The sequence below is a fragment of the Rana temporaria genome, chromosome 13, assembly GCF_905171775.1.
Source record: "Rana temporaria chromosome 13, aRanTem1.1, whole genome shotgun sequence".
Classification (NCBI taxonomy): Eukaryota; Metazoa; Chordata; class Amphibia; order Anura; family Ranidae; genus Rana; species Rana temporaria.
Window position 1 is genome coordinate 20,405,702 of NC_053501.1, and position 18,209 is coordinate 20,423,910.

The window sequence follows — 18,209 nt, forward strand, 5'->3', positions numbered from 1 at the left end:
TACAAATAGAATGGTGTTTATCGGGAAGCAGCTTGTAGAATATGTTGAAGTGGGGTAATTGCAGACTTCATTGTGTGGGTGATAAGCTCATCCTTCCCCCATTAGCAGAAGTCCCTGGGACCAGAGCCAGTGCATTGATAACCCTCGGTGTGGAGGGCAGGACTGGAATATGTCATGGCTCTTCACAGTAAACCATTCCTAGCGGGGGGGGGGGGGCCACGGTTTGAAGATTTTTTTTATTTTTTCAGAAACTTCTCTGATTTTCAGTATTCTTTCAGTATACATTGTTTTAATCGATAAAATTTTAATGGGTTTATACGATAATATTATCGATTCTGACAGATGGAATCTCACACTAACTATTCTGACAGTGAGTCCGGCTGAGATTTCTACACCTGTGTTCTCAGCTCCACCCATCTGATGTTGTGTATCATACTTTTTGTTTTTGTGTGTGTGACCAATCAGCCATAGCTTCATGGCCACCCACCTAATATTGAGTATGTCCCCTTTTGCTGCCAAAATGGCCCTAACCCGTTGTGGCATGCAGGCCCGTCGGAACCCGACAGGCAAAGCAAGCATTTGCCTCGGGCCCCAGAGCTGGCCAGGGGCCCCAGCAGGGAGGGCCCTTGCCGCACCGCTGCGTCCTCCTGCAGTCCGGTCGGCCGTGTACCATAACCGCGCGGTACAGGAGAATCAGGTTCCTGTTCCCGGCCGGACTGACAGGAAGGGCACTTTTTTTCAGTCCGGCCCCGGGAACAGCAAACTGAATCTCCTGTTCCGCGCGGTAATGTTACACGGCCGACCGGACTGCAGGAGGACGCAGCGATGTAGAAAGGGCCCTCCCTGCGGACACCAACATCTGCCGGCGTGCGCGTGGTGCGAGGATAGAGGTAAGTCGCCAAACCCCCCCCCCCCGCTTCTCAACTTAAAAACTGAAATGTCACTTTTTTTTTTGCCTGGGGCCCCCAAATGTCTTCAAACGGCCCTGGTGGCATGGACACCACTAGACCTCTGAAGGTATGCAGTGGTATGTGGCACCAAGCTGTCCGTAGCAGATCCTTTTAAGTCCTCTAAGTTGCGAGGTGGGGCCTCCGTGGATTTTTTTGTTTTCTTCTTTATTTTATACATTTTTATACTGTTTAAAAAAAAAAAAAAAATGGGTCACTTTTATTCCTATTACAAGGAATGTAAACATCCCTTGTAATAGAAAAAAAGCATGACAGGTTCTCCTAAATATGAGATCTGGGGTCAAAAAGGCCCTCATATTTAGACTAAAAGAGAAAAAAAAAAATTGTCATTTGAAAAAATGTGAGCAAGAAAATGACAACAGGAAAATATGCCTTTAAGAAGCATGGGCGGAGGTGACGTTTTGACGTTGTTTCCGCCCAGCTATGGAGACGGGTGGGGGCCATCTTGCCCTCACTCGTATCCCAGCCAGGCATGAGGAAGGACTCGATCGCCTCCGCCGCTGCCTCCAGTAAGCGGGAGAGGGGGGGACCCCCCTCTCCCGCCACCGATAACGGTGATCTTGCGGCGAATCCGCCGCGGAGACCACCGTTATCGTTTACAGGGCAGCTCACAACAAAGATGGATATCTCGGTTGTGGCAGTAGATTCTGCCGTTACCAAGATATCCATTCAGTGCCGACGTATATATACGTGAGCGGGTCCTTAAGTGGTTAAGTCAGTCCAACTTCTTCTTTTGCTCCGTGGTCCGGTTCTGATGCTCACATCCCTATTGTAGGCACATTTGGATGTGCAAATGGGTCAGCGGCAATGCAGCTCCATACACAACAAACTGTGATGCCCTGTGTGCTCTGACACCAAACTGTTCCCACAAAGTTGGGAGCATAAAAAATTGTCCAAAATGTCTTAAGAAATCCCTTCACTGGAACTAAGGAGCCAAGCCCAACCGCTGAAAAGCAACTCCACACCATAATCCCCCCTCCACCAAATGATTTGGACCAGTGCACAAAGCAAGGTCCATAAAGACATGAATGAGCAAGTTTGGGGTGGAGGAACTTGACTGGCCTGCACAGAGTCCTGACCTTAACCCGCTAGAAAACCTTTGGGATGAATTAGAGTGAAGATTGCGAGCCGCTGAGCTGGGTGTCAGTCCAGGCACCTGGCGGATCCCGACTCCGTGGACGTGATGACAAGGTGCCTGGACTGATAGCAGTGATGTCCGCAGACAGTGGACTTCAGCCTGCTCTCTGCTAAAAACGGGTCACGGGAGTGCAAAATGAACTGCACTCCTGTGATCCATAGAAGAAGCCCAGCCAAACAAGCTTTGGCGAGACTTCTACTTTAAAGTGGTTGTAAACTCTTTACATCCACTTTTACCTAGATTAAGGCTTACATGTAGGTGCTTGAAATATCTCCTAAACCTCCACGGTTTAGGAGATATTTACAAAAATTATGGGCGCCGATGTAGGCGCACTTTAGCAATGGCAATTGTGCCGTTCCTAAAGCAGGCCATGCTGTGACTGGCGGCTCCCGCGTGCATGCACAGGAGTGACGTCATCACGGCTCCGGCCAATCACAGCGCCGGAGACACGATCCCCGGAAGTAACCCCCGGGGAGAGATGTCTGCCGCCAGAGCGGTGTACGAGGATGGCTGGGGCTTCGATCTGAGGTGAGTATTACATAATGAGCTAGTATACTATATACTCCGGTGGAGACTCAGAATGTGTACCAAGCTGTTGATTTGGCCACTCCTAATGTTTCTGCTATCTGTCTGATGGATTTCTTTTTGAAGCCTTACAATGGCTTGTTTCACTTGAATGGACAGTTCCTTTGAAAGCATGATGTAGGTTCACAGCAATAGATTCCAATTGAAAATACCACACTTGGAATCGACTCCAGACCTTTTACCTGCTTAATTAATAAAGAGTTAAGGAAGAAGTAGCCCACACCTGGCCATGAAACAGCTTTTGATTCAATTGTCCAATTACTTTTGGTCCCTTGAAAAAAGGGGGGGGTGGCTATTCTTAAGAGCTGTACGTCTTAAACCCTTCCTAAGATTTGGATGTACATGTCCTCAAATTAACCCTGAGAGTGTGCACATTTAGTCCAAATTCATTACAGAACTATAGCTTGAAGGTGTTTTGGTAAATACCTGAAAAAATGAAATGTGTGCCGGGGGGCCCTAATATATATTTTTTTTATATATATATATATATATATATATATATATATATATATATATATATATATATATATATATATATATATATATATATATATATATATATATATATATATATATATATATATATATATATATATACATATATACACACACACACACTAACTGTATGTGGGTCAGAGGGATAAAACACACTGGTCCCATGTCTTGCATGTGTAAGGTGTATACCATGCATAAATCTGCCTAGGTTTGCACTTTAAGACCGTAAGCAGCAAGATCTTGTCCACTTTCCCACATTTATCTGTTGTAGAAATGACTTGGTAACAGGAAGTAAAAGTGTTATTTTAGGAAATGCCAGAAACTGAATGTGCTTTCCGTCTTCTCTGCATAGAGTCAGATCATTTTTGTGTCAGCACTGCAGTGAATCAGCAGAATGCTAACAAAGTCCCCTGACTGCATTATTTAACCTTGGCAAAGTTACTCCAACCTAAAGGTGATGTCAGTGCATTTTATTTTTTGTACCCACCGCACCCACAAAAAGAGAAAATTCCAATAAGCAACCAGATGAGAGATTGGTCTTGCGCCCATCTATACATTTTATGGGGCTTAAAGAGACACTGTCAGATCTCCAAAAAAATGACAATGCCAGTTCCATACAACAATAAGGGCCCTTTCACACTGGGGCGGGAGGCGCGGTGGCGGTATAGCGCCGCTATACCGTCGGAATTGCAGCAGTATTTGGCTGCTAGTGTGGTTTTAACCCCCGCTAGCGGCCAAAAAAGGGTTAATACCGCTGGCAAAAAAAACGAAAGATAATTTTGTCTGGTATTCTCATCGCGAGTATGAGGCTCGTTACTAAACCCACATCAGTAAAATCGGTCAGTATTTGCAGTAAATCATGCTGGTTTTACTCACTGTGGAACCTAAGGGGTTAATCCTCTGCATTGTGTAAAGAAAAGGCTGTTTGATCCTGTGTGCACAGATCCTCCCCTTCTTGCATTGCCTCCATAACATGTCTGGATAAGAGAGTTACTGGAGTCAAGCTGCACATGCTCAGCTTGGTGTGTATTGTCAGAGAGTTTTTTTCTTTTTCTTTTCTTGAGAGAGTGCATGTAATCAGCACAGGGCAGACAGCGGGTCAGGGGTCCTGCATCCTGATAGGACAGCCAGTGCAGTATGGAAACTACTCCTACAAGCTTTAACCAGGCACAGGTAGAAGTCACAAGACTGCTATATACTGCTGATGAGAAAAGGTATTTACTTTTAGGTCCTAAATGGCTGTTGATTTCACTGCAAGATCAATAAGACTGGCCTCTTTGTATCTACAGACCTGATAAATGCAGAAGAAACTGAAGCAGAGATTTAAGTCCAGAGTGCTTTGAAATGTATGATTTCTGACACTCCATCCTGTATAACCGACGATTCCCTTCTGGTGCACAAAAAGCGCCTAAACAAGACCCTTCATAAAACGCTCACCAAGTATTATTTTATAAAGCAGAACACACAACCTCAATATGCAATGCAACAAACTAGTTTTATTACCATTATGTAAACTTTTGTTCAAACAGATAGATCAGCAAAGAGAACATGGACAAAGCACACGCAAAAGGAAAAAATATAAATAAAGTTGACCTGTCACTTCCACACAGTGGTGCCTCCATCTTGTAGCCTGAACAGAGACGGTCACCAACAAACAAAAACAAAACCCACCACCGCACTTGCCTGTCCTGCTGCCTAAGCCTCCACTCTTTGTTCTCTTCCAAAGCCACACCAGCTGGAGAATCTTCCACAACGGACACACTTCTACATGTGTTCAATGCCGGTGTCCACCGCTCAGTGGTTCCACCCGCCAGTAACTATGGCGACACCGTACACAAGCAGCGCTGGCGGGTGCAGCGGAGGACACAGGCATAATACACATATAAAAGGTGTCAGATGTAACCTTTCTCTGCTCAGTGAAACTCTTTAAAAAACAGCAAAAAAAGACTGGCGTCACCGGCTGCAGGACTGGCAAGCATTGAAATTCTTCTATAGATTGCTTTCTTTTGGTATCACTCACTTTACCATTGAGGAGGTAGTGACATCACTGAGGCACGACGTGCTTTGTATCTAAATGATGTCACACTTGATCATGGCTTCAGCTGGGTAAAGGAGACGGTCCAAAAGAAGACATATAAAAAATTAAAAAAAAGAACTAACAAAATGAAAACATGAGCAACAGTATTAATCTGCTCATTTGCTGTAAGACAAAAGTAGTCGTATCCGTTATACACATACACTATATTACCAAAAGTATTGGGACACCTGCTTTTACATAAACTTTAATGGCATCCCAGTCTTAGCCTGTAGGGTTCAAGTTCCTCCACCTCAAACTCGCTCATCCATGTCCTTATGGACCTTGCTTTGTGCACTGGTCCTAATCATTTGGTGGAGGGGGGATTATGCTGTAGGGTTGTTTTTCAGGGGTTGGGCTTGGCCCCTTAGCTCCAGTGAAGGGAACTCTTAAGGTATCAGCATACCAAGACATTTTGGACAGTTTTATGCTCCCAACTTTGTTGGAACAGTCCAAAATGCCTTGTTATGCCGACACCTTAAGAGTTCCCTTTTCTGCACGGATGTTCAACCTATGGCCCTTCAGTTCTTGCAGAACTACAAGTCCCATGAGGCATTGCAAAGCTGATAGTTACAAGCCTGACTCCCAAAGGCAGAGGCATGATGGGAATTGTAGTTCGGCAACAGCTTGAGGGCCACAGGTTGAGCACCTATGCTTTTACTGGAACTGAGGCGCCAAGCCCAACCCCTGAAACACAACTCCACACCATAATCCCCCCCCCCACCAAATGATTTGGACCAGTGCACAAAGCAAGGTCCATAAAGACATGGATGAGCGAGTTTGGGGTGGAGCAACTTGATTGACCTGCACAGAGTCCTGACCTCAACCTGATAGAACACCTTTGGGATGAATTAGAGCAGAGACTGTGAGCCAGGCCTTCTCATCCAACATCAGTGCCCGACCTCACAAATGTGCTTCTGGAAGAATGGTCAAACATTCCCATAGACACTCCTAAACCTTGTGGACAGCCTTCCCAGAAGAGTTGAAGCTGCAATGGGTGGGCCAACTCAATATTGAACCCTACGGACTAAGACGCCATTACATTTCATGTGCCTGCAAAGGCAGGCGTCCCAATACTTTTGGTAATAGTGTACCATACTGAGGGCTGCTCTCCGAAATAAAACAGCCTTAATTTTAAAACAACTAAATTAGCAGCAATCATTATTCTAATTCAAAGAGTAAGGCATTCTCAAAGCTGAAGGCACATTGTGTTTTGTGATCAGAGACGACGGGAACGCTGCCATCTTTGGCATCAACTTCCTTTAGGCTAGGGTCAGAGTTGTGTAATACAGGGCTCTGTTCCGGTTCTTTTCTATCTGGGATATCATCTTCATCAAGTTCCCGGGCCGGGATTTCTCGAAAAATGAGTCCCTCATCCTCTGCACTGGGGTCTTCCAGCTGCGCTGCGCGGGTACAATACGCAGGGTTCTCGGTCTGGAACTGTAGCTGCCTGCCTTGGCCCTCCACACTGACCCCTGGCTGCGGTTCTGATCCCGTCTCATCTGACTGGTAACTTATCTGCTTCTCCACGTCGCTCAGATCTGCAGATGGCTCCCTGTGGGCCGGATAGCTTTCCTCCTCCAGCTCCGGTTTCTGGAAGAGAAACAAGAAGTCATGAAACATTCATCACACACGGGAATGGCTTTACACCTGGCTGAGCAGATCAAATTAAAGGTGTTTAGGGCAGATAAAGACATTGAATGAACTGCTGGGAGGTTATATGAGGTTGTCATCCATCCCTGCCGTCCTATAGGACTCAGAAAGGAATAAAAATATAGGATGCCTGGCGTTACACTGGATTTGTTGTTTTTACACTTTAACAAAAATCGGTATTAAAGCGGAGTTCCACCCAAAAGTGGAACTTCCGCTTAATCCACTCCTCGCCCCTTTACATGCCACATTTTGGGGGGGGGGGGGGGGGGGGGGGGGGGGGGGACAGTGGGGGCTTCAGTAGGAGTGGGATTTCCTGTCCCACTTTCTGCTGCCGCCCAGTGACAGCTTAGGCGATACGTCATATGGCCTTTTGGCGGCCCCTCCCTGTAGGCGATCGCCTGGGACACGTGACAGGTCCCAAGCGATCGCCTGTCAACTCAAAGAGCAATGCGTCGTTCGCGCATGCGCAGTGAGTGCACGGCCGTGAAGCCGAAAGCCGTCATGGCCGGGTGCCCAGTTACAATGGAGGCGCCTGGCGGAGAAGGAGGAAGAAGAGCGAAGCTCTGGGTGGCGCGTCGCTGGACCGTGGAGCAGGTAAGTGTTATGTTTATTAAAAGCCAGCAGCTACACTTTTTGTAACTGCTGACTTTTAATAATCATCCCCTTTAAGCTGCAATATTATATTGTTGATTTGGTGTTTACCAATCAGATGTGGTGACTGCATTAGTTTTAAGGCTTTTCACCCCTCTGTTTTCACCTGGTGATCTGGCCAGTAACACACCTCCTGTATCAGAGTGCCCCCCACTCTGAATGAAGGAGCACAGGGGGCAGCATTGTCAGTATAGGGGGTGGGGGGAGAGTGTTAGAGTGACTAGCAAATTGAAGCCAAACGCCAACTAATACTTTATAGGCAGTTACGGCAAACTGTTTGTTTTCCTTTTGGGATAAAGATTTTACCTAAATAGAAAAACTGATCATTGGAAGAACCCATGTCAGTGTTGGATTTTCTCATGTCTGTAACTGATACATTCTACAAGGAGAGCGTGTTCTTTTTGAAAATGGACTTACTGGCTGGATCACCAAATGACAATGGAAGAAAGAAAGCCAAAAAAAAAATAAAAAAATAAAAAATAAATGCATGCAGCCATCACATCCAAGAAACGTTAACCAGTTCCCACCTGGCCTATGGAATAAGGCGCCGGCGGCAACATCTGAGGTGATCTGGGCAGAGTCACATCAGATGACGTCTTTCCAGATCGGGCCACACAATTCGTCACTGGCTGCATCCACTGGCTTGGTCACCGTACTGGTCCGCTGCCGGTACCATGTGACTGCTGTAACCAATCACAGCACGCCACGTGATAGTTGTATACAATTTACGGCTTCCTTCCAAGCCATCCATTGTATAGAATTGTGTCGATAGTTGTGATTGGTCAGTGTGATCACATGGTACAGACTGGGCCAATTACAACAAAAGAATGAATAGATTTCATTAACTAAAATGTTTGCACATAGCGATGCAATGAGCACCTCTCTATAAGCAAACAATGTGGGAAAAATATATATTACAAACAGACAGTTATATGACAACGCTGTACTGCACTATAGTGACAGTAGTAAAAAAAAAAAAATATTATATATATATATATATATATATAAAAAAAAATTTTTATTATTATTATTATTATTAATATTTTACACACACACACACACACACACACACACATTTACTTAAAAAAAAAAACGTGACAACTTGTCCACTTGCCAAAAATGTCTTGGCCTTCAAATGTCAGAAAATATTTTGACATTTTCGGGCCTCAAGAAATGAGATCGCTTGTCAGTACATCATGGGGTGTAATCAATTTTCAATATATACCGTAGTTTGTGAACGCCATAACTTTCCTACACAGACTAAACAAACAATGACTTGGGTTATTTTCACCAACGTGTAGCATTTTGACCTAAATTAATGAAGACAGATTTAAAATGTAAAAATGTTCTCCATTTATTTAGCAAAAACATAAATAGAAACCCCAGTGGTGATTAAATATGACCAAAAGAAAGCTCTATTTTTGTGAACAAAAATACAAATTTCATTTGGTTACAGTGTTGACCGCGCAATTGTCATTAAAAGTGCGAAAGCACTGAAAGCTGAAAATTGGCCTGGGCAGGAAGGGGGTAAAAGTATGGATTAATAGCGCTTTAAACGCTTTTCATGCAAAAAAAAATAAAAATCACATTCACTGAAACGTGGGCTACCCCCCCCCCCAAAAAAAAAAATAATATATAACAGCCAATGGTATCTATTGTACCATGATGTACTGAGAAATGTAGGGGGCTGGTCTTACTGACCCCTCTTATGAAAAATGCTAGGTGCCTGGCTGTCAATGCTTGTTTCAAGTCAGAGGCTTAAAACAAACCATTACTACTAGGGAAGAGAAATTCACATGGCCAGTGGGCATATTTTTTGTGCTAGTTTCTATAAATTGCTGTTCACAGCAACCAGATACTCCCTCATTCTCACACTGCACTAGAACCACCGCCCCCTAAAAAAAGAAAAAAAAATTTTTATATATTATATTATACACACACACACACACACACACACACACACACACACACACACACACACACACACACACACACACACACACACACGTAAAAAAAAAAACACTGATCCAGACTATGAATTCGAAGTCCTCCAAAACACATGCTTGTACCGGCTCTAGACTCCAGGGAATGACGCCATCTTGTGGCCATTATGTGCACTGCATCAATGCAAACTGAACATATTTTAACAATTTTAAATGATTTAAAGGAATCATTTCCAAATATCTTTTAATGAGAAAAGTCTGTACAGCACAAATTAATTACAGCAAGGCAAAGCAGTGAATTCTTACATTTAACCGGATGTGGGCTATTTCTGCATTCATTTCAAGCACATTAATCAGCGGTTGGTCCTCTAGCGTAGACCAGGGAATGGTAGAAGGGCGTAAACCACTCTCCAGAAATTCCGTCACATTTTCTTCGTCAATAAATCTTCTTTCCTACAGAAACACAAACATGTCAAATGTTACAAAGAGGCAGCCAAGAGTGCTGTGCTTGATCATCCCGTTTCATATTAATATCATTTTATAGGACTGACTAATAAATGAAAACGTTAACATGGAACTCCAGGAAAAATGTTTCTTAAAGTGGAAGTAAACCCTCCTATTGTTTTAAGCCAAGGAAGCTGCCATCTTGGCCTCTATTTAATCTGCAACTTCCACGATGCTGCACATGTGATCAGTTATGAAACCAGCCATTGGATGGTTTGACAGTTTGGTTGAGAGCACAAGCAAATGTGACATCTAGCATTTCCGGCATGCCGGGAATGTTAACTGTTTTTTTAAACTATCAAATAGATGGGTTTACTTCCGCTTTAAATTATGCTCTGTAAAATTAGGATGACTGTCATTAGACACAACTTAAAGCGGGGGTTCACCCTAAAACTGCAATAGAACGTTACATCCAGCATACTGCTGACATCTACAGTATGCTGGATTTTTTTTTGTACCGCTATTAAGGCTGGAGATAGGTTAGCGGAAAAGTTAATTTTGAGGGTGAACCTCCGCTTTAAGTTACTTCTAATGCAGGGCTCGACAAATCCCGGTCGCCATGGCGACTAGAAATAGGGTCCTGTTATTACCACCAGATGTGTAAGCTGGCGCCATCTGGTGGTGGCCGTTGGTATTACAAGTTAAGCATTACAAGTTAAACAGCATTTCTAATGTAATTTTTCACTATTTTCACTGCCATCCTCTTCCCTCTAATTAGAACCCCCAAACATTATATATATTTTTTATCCTAACACCCTAGAGAATAAAATGGTGATCGTTGCAATACTTTGTCACGCCGTATTTGCGCAGCGGTCTTACAAGCGCACTTTTTTTGGGAAAAAATTACACTTTTTTTAATTAAAAAATAAAACAGTAAAGTTATCCCCATTTTTTTTAATATTATGAAAGATAATGTTACGCCGAGTAAATTCATACCCAACATGTCACGTTTCAAAATTACGTCCGCTCGTGGAATGGCGACAAACTTTTACCCTTTAAAATCTCCATAGGCGACGTTTAAAAAACTCTACAGGTTGCATGTTTTGAGTTACAGAGGAGGTCTAGGGCTAGAATTATTGCGCTCTCTACTAATCGCGGCAATACCTCACATGTGTGGTTTGAACACCGTTTACATATGCGGTCGCTGCTCACGTATGTGTTCACTTCTGCGCGCAAACTCGTCGGGATGGGGCGCGTTTTCTGGCTCCTAACTTTTTTTAGCTGGCTTCTAGATTCCAAGCAAATTTGTCAACCCTGTTCTAATGACAATAATTTAATACTCTCCCTGCTAGACTGTAAGCTCTAATGAGCAGGGCCCTCCGATTCCCCCTGTATTGAATTGTATTGTAACCGTACTGTCTGCCATATAAATCCTGTATGATGATATGGCATGCGTCTTGAATGCTGCTGTGTAGTGTATAAATGGCGGCTTCACTGATGTTGGATATTACAGTCATTGCACTTCCTCTAGCTTTGTGACATTCAAGACACAGAAATTAGAAGCGACTCCTTTTTACAGAAGTGCAAAAAAAAAAAAAAAATTGAGTTCCACTTTAAATCTTTAAAAGTTTGTTTAAAAAGGTAGGAGGGACATGGAGGCGTTTCCTGGCCTCTTTTGTATCAGTTCAAAAAATTAACACTTTCCTTGGTTGCTATAGGCAACAGCTTGCCACAGCCCAATAATGTCTGGATTTTGAGTAAAATTACAATACAGTATAGAGAGAGACATCAAAACCCATCTGTAAAGCAGTCCATGGGGAATCGAGCATTGAGTCAGTGCTGATGGGGTAATCAGCCTGCCCATACACGTATGGAGTCTCGGACGATCGCCACTGAACTGGCGGAATTCCGATCCATGCATGTTTGGCTTAAGACAACCAACTATACCAGCTGATGCAGTCATGATGGGATTTTACATTCCAACTTCTAATGCGTCTAAAGCTGTGAAGAGAAATCTCTCTCAGATAATGGTTACTGATGTTCCATTGGAAGGTTTCCCTTACCTCTGCCGACACCAATGCCGAGACTTTGATTAGCACCAGCACTGGAGCTGTGCCTATTCCCCTGTGTAAGCTTGTTTCTACACAAGAACAGGCTGGGAGGATGCTGCGCCTGCGAGGATGCTGCGCTTGCACAAGGAAGGGTTGTGGGAGGTGTACAACATAAGCTTCACGAAGAGGCACAGCAAATAGAATGGTTATGTTGTTGGGGTAAAAATGGCAGGCAGCCTTAAAGTGTTACTAAACCCGGGACCCTGCATACACTATATCTGGTCTCCCACAGTACACAGAACATGGAAATGTAATTATTTTAGTAAATATAAACGTCTAAATATTTTTTCCTATCAGCAGTATATAGCAGTCTTGTGACTTCTATCTGTGTCTGGTTAAAGCTTGTAGGAGGAGCTTTCATACTGCACTGATTAACCTATAAGGATGCCGGACCCCCAACCCTCTGTCTGGACAGTGCTGAAAACATGCACCGTCCCAAGAGAAAAGCAGATGGTGGGTACCATGCAGGACCCCTGCAGACTTCTCAGTGTATTGATCTGCTTGTACGGGGACACAGATACACACTGATAGGAAGAATGAATGAATTACCAGAGGGATCAACCGTGCCATGGTACTACATTGAAACTACAAGCCAACAACGGCAAAGGCTGTCAGGCTGCCTTCACATCATGGCGCTTTACAAGCACTAGAACGCGAAAAATTGTGCCTGCAAAGCGCCTCTCCTTTTACTCCAATGCTCCAGTTGTTTTTGTGCCGATTAAAGCCAGCAGCTACAAAAACCACACTCGCCTGTCTCAGGATCCAGCCATGTAGTCACCTGCCCCCTTCGCTTCTCTCCCCAGCATTTCAACTGTGGCCACCCAGCTGTGACAGCGTGCAGCTTCACAGCCGGGTGCGCACTGCACATGCGCGAGTCGCGCTGCCACTCCTGAAAGGCACGGCAGTCTTCTGGGTCTTGTGACATGTTCCAGAAGACTGCAGGGAGGGAGGGGGGAGAAGATAATGTACGCTTGCGGAATTAGGAACCTGTCAAAATTAGGTACCCGCTCCCCCACTCCCCAAAAATAAATGACGTTCCAAATGTGGCAGGGGAGGGGTGCTTAAAGCGGAACTTCTCCTTTTGGATGGAGCTCTGCTTTAAAACCCCATCGATAAAGAATATCTGGGAGTTGGGCTTTAACCACGGAAAAAATCGGAACTACGCCTAGACACAAAGCCAGGTTCCCACATCTGGGTAAGATCGCAAAGATCTACGAAATCTCCGCCCCCTCGCTGCCTTCTGGGAGACACAGAGGACCCAGAGAACGGTGGGGCCATTCAGAAAAGTGCAGCGCAACTTGCACATGCTCAGTAGGAAACCGGTTGTAAAGCCGCACAGATTCACTTCCCGTTTTCCTTAGCCAAGATGCCGGCATCCGGAGCCCAATGACGAATCGGCTTCACAGGATCCCTGGACAGGTAAGTGTCCTTATATTAAAAAGGTCAGCAGCTGCAGTATTTGTAGCTGTTAACTTAATTTTTTATTTTTATTTATTTACACAGGCTGGAAGTCCACTTTAAAAACTTTAGTAGTGAGGAGTACAAGCCCTGCCAGGTTTTTATTGCTCTTCTCTTTAGGAAAATCATTTAATGACACTTGTTCAGGTCACAACTAAGAGGAAACTTTCCTTGGCTTGATTTCCTCTCACTTCCCATTATATCTGCTGGACAGGAAATGAGGTGTTGTACAGCATGCAGTATAAGAATGCAATCCACCACATCGAGGCCAACAGAATTAGAAGTACCGTATTTATCGGCGTAAAACACGCACCCTAACTTTAAGAGGGAAGTTTAAAAAAATAAAAACTTTCCACAGCCCCCAGCGTATAACACGCAGGCACAGTGTACCCTCTATTTCCAGGGTAAAAAAAGTGAGTGTTATACGCCAATAAATACAGTACATCCCAGGCTCATTTGGCTGCACTTCTGTGGATCTCAGGACTGCTGTTCGTTCTGCACTCCTGTGACTTTTTTTTAGCAGACCGGGCTGACATCACGACAATGGAGTCGTTGGAATCCACCCACTTGCCTGGACCGCCACCCGGCTCGGCAAGCCGCTGAGAGGCTGAGCTGGCCACTCCCACATTTTCCACAGCCCAGCGCTCCAAGGGGGTGGGGGCAGAGCAGAGAGCTGCTTGCTGATTGGCAGTCTACAGCTCTATGCACAAAAAGCTCTGCGAACTGAGCAAGTGGTGGTGTTTGATCACTCAGTTCTTAGTGTAGAGCCAGCAGGGGACAGATGCAGCATATCCACATAGGCAAGTAGGATTCTTAAAAAATAAATAAAAAAAACCCCACACACATCCATATGTCTTTGAATTGTCCGGTGTCACATTTGGCACCATTTAGGGGGGGGGGGGGGGGCAGACACCTGTATAATGCAGGCATTTGCTCCCACTTAAGAACAGTATATCTGCGGATATCTACGCCATGTCTGGCCCCTCCTCTGCCCCCCCCTGCTGTCTTCTGGAAGACACAGGTCCCAGAAGACAATAGGAACCATTCAGATCACACAGTGCGACTCACGCAGGTCGCGAACCAGGAAATGAAGCCGCAAGGCGTGATAAAGTTTTGGTGATAAAGGTCTAAAAATGTTTATTTAATTTAAAATATATAATATAATCATTTCGGATCATTGTAAGGAACCTGGTTAATGGTAAATGGTTCGTCTCATCCCTTTAGCTTCTACATCTGCAGGACAGCTTTCTCGATTTTAAACTAGGTGAAAATAAAGAAAGTCTAATAAAAAGTATAGCAGCCATCACATCTACGAATTGGTAAATTACAATATAATAAAGGGTTGGGATGAATACCGCTTAACGACCGCCGCATGTACATATATGTCGGCAGAATGGCATGGACAGGCAGAATGACGTGCCCGCACGTCGCTGCCTAGACGTGGGTCCGATCGGGACCCCCTCCGGTACATGTGGCGGTCGGAAATAGGTCTGACGTCATCGATTGTGTCTCCCTATAAAAGGGATCACATGATCGATGCAGCCACCACGGGGAAGCCGTGTTTACATACGGCTCTCCCCGTTCTTCAGCTCCGGGGAGCGATCGTGAGGGGGCGGCTAGAAATTAATAGCCGCCCCCTCACGATCACTCCCGGGAGCTGAAGAACGGGGAGAGCCGTATGTAAACACGGCTTCCCCGTGCTTCACTGTGGCGGCGCATCGATCGCGTCATCCCTTTTATAGGGAGACTCGATTGATGACATCACACCTACAGCCACACCCCCCTACAACACCTACAGCCACACCCCCTACAGTTGTAAACACACACTAGGTGAAACATAACTGCTACAGTGCCCCCTGTGGTTATCTCCCAAACTGCAACTGTCACAGTAAACAATGAATTTTAAATGCATTTTTTGCTGTGAAAATGACAATGGTCTCAAAAATGTGTCAAAATTGTCCGAAGTGTCCCCCATAATGTCGCAGTCACGAAAAAAAATTGCTGATCGCCGCCAATAGTAGTAAAAAAAAAAAAAAATTCATAAAAATGCAATAAAACTATCCCCTATTTTGTAAACGCTATAAATTTTGCGCAAACCAACCGATAAACACTTATTGCGATTTTTTTTACCAAAAATATGTAGAAGAATACGTATCGGCCTAAACTGAGGAAAAAAAATGTTTTTTTGTATATTTTTGGGGGATATTTATTATAGAAAAAAGTAAAAAATATTGCATTTTTTTCATAAATTGTCGCTCTATTTTTGTTTATAGCGCAAAAAATAAAAACCGCAGAGGTGACCAAATACCACCAAAAGAAAGCTCTATTTGTGGGAAAAAAAGGACGCAAATTTCGTTTCGGTACAACATTGCATGACCGCGCAATTACCAGTTAAAGCAGCGCAGTGCCAAATTGTAAAAACACCTCTGGGCATTTAGCTGCATATTGGTCCGGGGCTTAAGTGGTTAATGTGTGAAGTCAGAGTGTTTTTCTGTTGAATCTGGTGAGATGGTAAATGATTAAAGAGAACCGGTCACCTTACCTGTAAAGAATTGCTATTCACACCAAAGTAGAGGTTCTTCCAGAGCCCGAAGCACTCGGAGGATTTGGTCAGCTCTATGACTACATTGTCCTCGGAGACATTGACGCCGATATCGTTCGTGTTGAGGTTGTACTGCGGCAGGAACTGTACAAACAGAAGGTAGGGCGTGTCGGTGGCTTTGACGCAGAAGCGGATCTCGCACTGATAGCAGCCGACCTCGGAGGTGATGCTGTGCTCGTCGATGTCCTGGACGTGGATGACTAAAGTCAGCGTGGTGGCGCTCTGGGAACAAGTGAAGATGGGGCACTCCGGGGGAACCTCGGGCAAGGCATTGATGACGTGCCCAGCTGCGATGGGCTCGTTGACCTCCCCGGGTTCTCCCTCAGAAGAAGGGCTTGCTGCCTCCTGGCCAGACTCTTGTGTATTGCTGGACTCCTGGGTAGCAGAGTCGGGGGATGGGGAAATCTTAGATTCAGATCCTGGGCCGTTGGCCAGCTGTTCCTGCATGCGCTTTAGGGCGTCCTGCTGGACGACGGGCACGGTGACCACCAGCTGCCTCTTGCTCTTGTTGAACTGAGCCGATCCCCTCTTCTCCTCCACCAGGTAGGGCAGCTTGAGTTGCAGTTTATAGGCGGGTTTCTTGGACTCCAGGCCCAAGGCTTTCCCCTCGATGTTCAGGTGGACCTCGGCGGCGGAGTTGAGCAGCGGGAGATCTATGGTGATGACCAGCTCCTTGGGCACGGGGCTGGGCGCCGAGTCCCTGGCGTCCCGGTAATCCTGGATGTCCACATAGGAGCGGTGACGGATGGTGTAACGGGGGACGGTGGGCTCCTGGTTGGCTTTGCGGTCTGGGGGAGGCGGTTGGACCTTGGGTTGACCCTTGGTGACCTTCTTCTGCCCTCCCGGCACATCGTAGGGGTACGGGAAGCTGAGCGGGTCGGCCGGGTCCTGCGGTTTAGGCTTGGCTTCGGGGTTGTTTTTGCGGAGGACGCAGGAACGTTGGACCCCCCGGTACTTCTCCTCCAGGGTGCACACGTTGGCGGTGTCCAGGACCACGTGGAATCCTCGGGACACCATGTCCAGCGCGGTCAGGTCCACCATGGCCTTGAACTTGTCGTTACCGGCGGCCAGGCGGAGGGTCTCTGGGTGGAAGATGACATCATAGATGAGATCCCTTCCCCCCTCCGGGTTCAGCTCCTCCCGGGCGGGGCTCAGGGAACACGGCAGGCTCCAGTGCTGACCGGACCGCCCATCCCGGTCCTTGGCCGGCACGCAGTGAGGTCTTTCTACCCGCCCGTTACTGCACACGTTCAGGTAGCAGCTCCGCTGTCCGTTCATGCTGGTGTGCAGCACGTGGCCCGGCTCCGGGTGAAGGAACTGCACGTCCACCCCGCGCTCCCGCTCCATCTCGCTGATCTCCCGCTCATACTGCCGCCGGTTCTCCGGGTCGCTGATCTCCTTGGCGTACCGGGCGAACAGCTCCCGGAAGCGGGCGTCCTGAAAGGCGGACTTGAAGCGCTCCAGCTCCTCCGGGGTCACGTTCAGCTCCTCCAGCCTGGCCGCCATCCTTCTCCACTACTGATCTCCTAGGAGACGGGCGCTTAGTGATGAGATCACTGCGTCGCGGCCGACGGCGGCTGATTGGGCAACGGCGGGTCACGTGGCGCGAGGGGAGGGCGGAGTCGGCCAATCCGGCGGAGGCGTCCCTGCGGTTGCCATGGTGAGAACATACCGCGGTTATTTACAGGGCTTTGGGTGGGAGGGGGAGGGGTCGTGCGGGGTCACCATGCTGTGTGTACAGTCTCCATTCCTCCTCGCTTCATAACATCCCCCACCTGTCCTCGTAGAACAACCAGAGACTGCTGGCTTCCTTCTAAAAAATACTCATTGCCTGGCTGTCATGGTGATCCCTCAGTTGCTGTGCTTTCTCACCCACTAATCCAGATCAAGCATGCAGCCAGTGAAGGCAAACACCAATTTACAGCTTCTGGTCAACACGACAGCCAGGCAGCGAGCATTTTCAGGAGCTCATTTATTTTTAACCACTTAAGCCCCAGACCTTTAGGCAGCTAAATGCCCAGGCCAGGTTTTGCGATTCGGCACTGCGTCGCTTTAACAGACAATTGCGCGGTCGTGCGACGTGGCTC

General features: G+C 46.2%; 1 protein-coding gene across 1 annotated transcript; it reads right to left on the reverse strand.

Annotated features, from left to right (window-relative positions):
• Positions 1–6,274: 6,274 nt before the first annotated feature.
• DNAAF2 (dynein axonemal assembly factor 2) lies at positions 6,275–17,673 on the reverse strand. Its single transcript, XM_040332171.1, has 3 exons — positions 16,063–17,673; positions 9,814–9,960; positions 6,275–6,853 (listed from the first exon to the last, which is right to left on the reverse strand). Exons 1-3 carry the CDS (start codon positions 17,626–17,628, stop codon positions 6,422–6,424), a joined length of 2,145 nt encoding a protein of 714 aa, XP_040188105.1. The 5' UTR covers positions 17,629–17,673; the 3' UTR covers positions 6,275–6,421.
• Positions 17,674–18,209: the final 536 nt, after the last annotated feature.

Coding starts and splice junctions, on each gene's coding strand:
- DNAAF2 (XM_040332171.1), bottom strand. CDS start 17,628: ATGGCGGCCAGGCTGGAGGAGCTGAACGTGACCCCGGAGGAGCTGGAG. Junction 9,961..16,062: donor TGAATAGCAATTCTTTACAG/GTAAGGTGACCG, acceptor GTGTTTCTGTAG/GAAAGAAGATTTATTGACGA. Junction 6,854..9,813: donor TAGCCCACATCCGGTTAAAT/GTAAGAATTCAC, acceptor TTTCTCTTCCAG/AAACCGGAGCTGGAGGAGGA.